Below are 5,170 nucleotides of genomic sequence, written 5' to 3' on the forward strand. Positions count from 1 at the left end.
TGTTTGCCGTGCGTGGCGACCCATTAGACGGGCGGTGCACTGTGGTCCCCGGTGTATCAATCGGCCGGTAGCTAGCAACCTGAGTTACTAGTCTGCTAGGGATCAAGCGAAGGGGTCACTCCTTGGGCTTGGCGTTAAGGGTGGTCACTGTCCCCGTGGGTGACTCCCAGCGTATAGGTTCTGGTTAGCATTATGGCAAGTACCGAGGTTGGAAAGTTTCCAGAGCCGGCAACTACCATCCCTTGTTGGGCTCCGTGGTGGGCGATGCCGCCGGACCTGAATCTTTATCAATGTCATATGGGGTCTTTATCTAACGTCGTCGAAGCCAAATCTACTACTCGATACATGGTCATTCATACACCTAACACTTTTCATTCCATTTCTCCGTTTCTCATTAATAAACTTATTTTATCTGTTATTGGTGAGGTACAAAATATAAAAAAAATTACGTTCTGGTGATCTACTATTACAAGTGTCCGAAAAACAAGCATTGCAGATCAGTAAAATGACAACCCTGGGTTCCTTCCCAGTAGAAACATCTTACCATAAAACGATGAATATATCACGTGGTGTCCTTTCTGAACCCGATTTTATAAAAGTTTCTGAAACAGAATTTTTAGAAGAACTACGAGATCAAAATGTCTGTGCCGCTCGTCGCATAAATATTCGACGAGGTGACAGACTTGTTCCCACGCAACATGTTGTTCTAACATTTCAAACGCCGGTTTTGCCTAAATCCATCAAAGGTGGTTATATTAATTGCAAAATTCGACCCTACATCCCTAATCCTCTACGCTGTTTCAAATGCCAGAGGTATGGGCATTCACAAACCAGTTGTCGAAATAATGAAAATATCTGTGGTAAATGTGCAGAATCTGGGCATGAAATGAATGCTTGCACATCCGATATTTCGAAATGTGTTAACTGTTCTGGCTCCCATGCTGCATTTTCCAAGTCCTGCCCTAAATGGATCCTGGAAAAAGAAATAATTTCCCTTAAGATAAAAAAGAATATAACTTTCCCAGAAGCGCGAAAAATGGTGAACGATAGAACTCCAAAAGTTGGTGTTTCCTACTCATCTGCTGTTAAATCTATTCAGAATACATCCTGTTCTCAAACTGATGCAAATATTACTCACTGTAACTGCGCAATTACTAATCCAGTACTGCCCACTAACATGTCATCTACTTGCGTTCAGCTTCAAAAAACTTCTGTAACCTCTGAAAATTTGTCTCCTAAAAAGTCAGCACCACGAACTTCTGATGTTTCAAAAAAACAAATTGCGAAAAACAGGAAGAAATTGAAATCACTTGCAACAAGGCCTCATGTTGCTGAAGATTTTTTAAAAATCGATACGTCATCATCTGAATTTTCAGATATGGAGTTGGATTCTTCCGCTTCACTAAAGAAAAATCTTGCAGAGGGTGTTAAGAAAAAGAAAAAGCCTCCAGATAAAGAGTGAATTTTATGGAAGCTCTGTTTTCCTGGAATTGCCACCGGTTTCGTAATAAAATATCTCATATTAAAGATCTCATTAATGAAACTCATCCCGTCTGCATTGCGCTCCAAGAAACCTTTCTTAAGCCATCAGATAATGCAAAAATTCGGCGTTACAGCCTCATTCGAAAGGACGTTAATTCTGATCGAGCATCTGGGGGTGTTGCCCTCTTAGTCTCTCATGACTGTCCATCGTCTGTTATTTCTTTACACACGAATCTACAGGCAGTTGCAGTCCGAATAATGGCTCCCTCTCTGATCACAGTATGTAGCATTTATTTACCACCGAATGCACCTATAGACTAAAGAGACATTAATGCCTTATTAAATGAGCTTCCACCCCCTCTAATCCTAGTTGGAGACTTTAATGGCCATAGCCCTCTCTGGGGTAATGAGCATGTTAATTCTCGTGGGAAACAAATTGCGGAACTAATTGACTCTCATTCTCTTTGCCTCTTAAATAATGGAGAACCCACATATTTTCATAAGCAAAATAGAACATTTCACTCATTAGATCTTGCTATTTGCACACCATTTTTGGCACCAAAATTTAATTTTAGAGTGGGAAATGATCTTTTTGAAAGTGACCACTTTCCTATTTTCTTAGAGCCCATTTACTCCAATAGCTCTCTAATGCAACGACCCTCCTGTTATTTATTCTCAAAAGCTGACTGGACGTCTTTTTCTGTTTTAGCAGATATTACAAAAACAATGGTAACGGTTGAAGATATAAATGAAGTAGTTCACTTAATTACTAACACATTAATGGGAGCAGCAGATTCAGCTATTCCAAAATCTGGAAACTGCTTTCCGAAATACCGGAAGCCATGGTGGAACCAAGAATGCACTAAAGCTAGGCAAAGAGAAAAAAGAGCATGGAATAAATTCAGGAGAAACCAACAACAAGAAACCTCATAATTTATAATGAATCAAAAAGTAAGGCACGACTAATCAGAAGACGTAGTCAAAAAGATTGTTGGGTGAATTACGTATCCAGTATTAAGTCTTCTGTCTCGGCAAAAGAAATGTGGATCAGAGTAAAGAAAGCTTGTGGGATATATCCTGAAGTCCCTCTTTCTTGTTTAAAAGTAAACAATAAAGAAATTACTAGCTTCCAAGAAATGGCGAATACTCTCGCTGAAACTTTTGCATCCGTATGCAATTCTAACAATTATACTGAGAACTTTCTTTCAATTAAACGTAAATCGGAACAAACCACTCTGCGTTTTAATACAAACAAATTTCTACCGTATAATTCGGATTTTACCCTTTTCGAGCTACAGCATGCTTTATCAAATGCAAAAGAAACGGCTCCTGGCTCGGATGGAATCACGTATGCTATGCTTAAACATCTTTCTCATGATGCTTTGTTAAATATCCTGTATATGTTTAACAGAATCTGGAGGGAACATGTCTTCCCTATTCAGTGGAGTAACGCGATTGTAATCCCTGTAGCAAAACCTAATAAAGATCCTCAAAACCCCATGAATTACAGGCCTATTGCGTTGACTAGCTGTCTGAGCAAACTTCTTGAGAAAATGGTGAATGCTCGCTTGATACACGTGTTAGAAACAAATGAATGTATATCCGCTTTCCAAAGTGGTTTCCGAAAGCGACGCTCCACTATTGATAATCTTATAGCTTTGGAGACGCACATAAGAAATGCCTTTGTATGGAGAAACCACTTGGTGTCTGTCTTTTTCGACATTGAAAAAGCATACGATAGAGCGTGGAGATTCGGAATTTTAAAGGATTTGTTTAATTTTAACTTTCGTGGAAATTTACCTATTTTTATTAAAAACTTTTTAGCACATAGGGTATTTAGAGTCCGTTTGGGGAATACTCTCTCTCAAGCGCATTGTCAAGAAGAGGGAGTACCGCAGGGCAGCGTATTGAGCGTGACTCTGTTTATTATAAAAATCAACCAAATTCTTTCCATCATTCCATCCACTGTACATAAAAACATCTATGTTGACGACCTGCAGATCTCCTGTTCTGCTAGGGATATGCGTTTTATAGAACGGCAATTACAAATTGCAATTAACAACATGGTAGCCTGGTCTGAAAGCAATGGGTTCACATTTTCTTCTCAAAAAACTGTATGTATGCATTTTTGTAGAAGGCCACTACATCCAGATCCTGAATTAACACTGAACGGTAATCCTCTGACTGTATGTGACCAACATACATTCCTAGGTGTTATATTCGACAAACGTTTGTCTTTCCTCCCCCATATAATGGATTTACGGAACAGATGTCTGCGATCGATGAATATCCTTCGAGTTTTGTCAAATACTGCTTGGGGTGCTGATCGCGCTAGTTTGCTGAAAGTATATCGAAGCGTTATTCGCTCCAAATTGGATTATGGCTGTTGTGTATATGGTTCGGCTCGAAATTCTTATTTATCTCGGCTTAATTACGTTCATCATCAAGCTCTGCGTGTATGCTGCGGTGCATTTAGAACATCCCCAATTAGCAGTCTATATGTTGAAACATGTGAACCTTCGTTGTCTTTTAGACGAAACATGTTGTCCACCTGTTACTATTTCCGTGTTTTATCTAACCGATCTCATCCTTTAAGGAGAACGTTTTTAAATTGTAGTCAATCTCCACTATTCAACGTCCGTAGATCCTGTATACCTCCTCTGGGAACACGTATTTTGAAGTTCTTACCAGAAAGTTACCATAATATTGAAATTCATGACGAAAGTCCTTTTAGTGAACCACCTTGGTGTCAATTTGATGTTGTTTTGCTTCATCCATTTCAAAAATTTCTTAAGTCCAATACTCCTGATTTCATTTTTAGAGCACTTTTTTCTGCTCACAGACATATGTACAGTGATTACATTCCTGTATACACGGATGGTTCCAAAGCCGAGTCTCATGTTGGTTATGCTTTTGCTTGTGAGAGTGTAGTTGTAAGTCAGAAATTGCACGAATTTACTTCAGTTTTTACCTCGGAGGTCACAGCTATATATCGTGCCATACAATATATTGCTAAGAATAAGTTTAGAAAGGCGATCATTTATTCCGATTCTTGGAGTGCCCTTCAAGCCCTTATTGAAAAGACGCACAATCATGCATATATTTCTGATATCAGGAGTTTGCTAAAGGAATTATGTCAAAATGGTTTTGAAATTCTTTTCTGTTGGATTTCTTCCCACGTGGGTATCCAAGGGAATGAAATAGTAGATATTGCTGCAAAATCAGCAAACGAATCCTACAAACAAGCCGTTCCTTATGCTGACGTACGTTCTTCCGTTCGTAAATGGTTATTCCAAAATTGGCAAAACCAGTGGAATCTCGAGACAGAAAACAAACTACACACAGTCAAACCTTTTATTGATCTTTGGTGCTCCTCCCTAAATCGTCGATGCGATGTTATTCTTACAAGATTACGCATTGGACACTCTCGCATAACTCATAAATATATACTTTTGAAGCAGCCACCACCAACTTGTAGTCGTTGTGGTGATAGTTTAACTATCCGACATATATTGATTGAATGTCAGACACTGGACTCATTGCGACTTAAGTATTTTAATACAGTTGTCCTTTGTCTTCCGCTTTTAATTGGACATAAACCGCATTTTAATATTTTCCTTTATTTAAAAGAAGCTGGTTTTATCAAAGAAATTTGAAGTGTTGATACCTTCTTTTCATTGTTCCTAAC

General features: G+C 38.8%; 1 protein-coding gene across 1 annotated transcript; it reads left to right on the forward strand.

Moving 5' to 3' along the window:
• The first annotated feature begins 505 nt into the window (after positions 1-505).
• On the forward strand, positions 506-1,462 carry LOC129962972 (uncharacterized). Its single transcript, XM_056076974.1, has one exon. The coding sequence runs from the start codon at positions 506-508 to the stop codon at positions 1,460-1,462; it is 957 nt and encodes a 318-aa protein (XP_055932949.1).
• Positions 1,463-5,170: the final 3,708 nt, after the last annotated feature.

Source organism: Argiope bruennichi, chromosome 3, assembly GCF_947563725.1.
Source record: "Argiope bruennichi chromosome 3, qqArgBrue1.1, whole genome shotgun sequence".
Lineage (NCBI taxonomy): Eukaryota > Metazoa > Arthropoda > Arachnida > Araneae > Araneidae > Argiope > Argiope bruennichi.

Excerpts from the sequence above, each read along its gene's own strand:
- LOC129962972 (XM_056076974.1), top strand. The coding sequence starts at position 506 with ATGACAACCCTGGGTTCCTTCCCAGTAGAAACATCTTACCATAAAACG.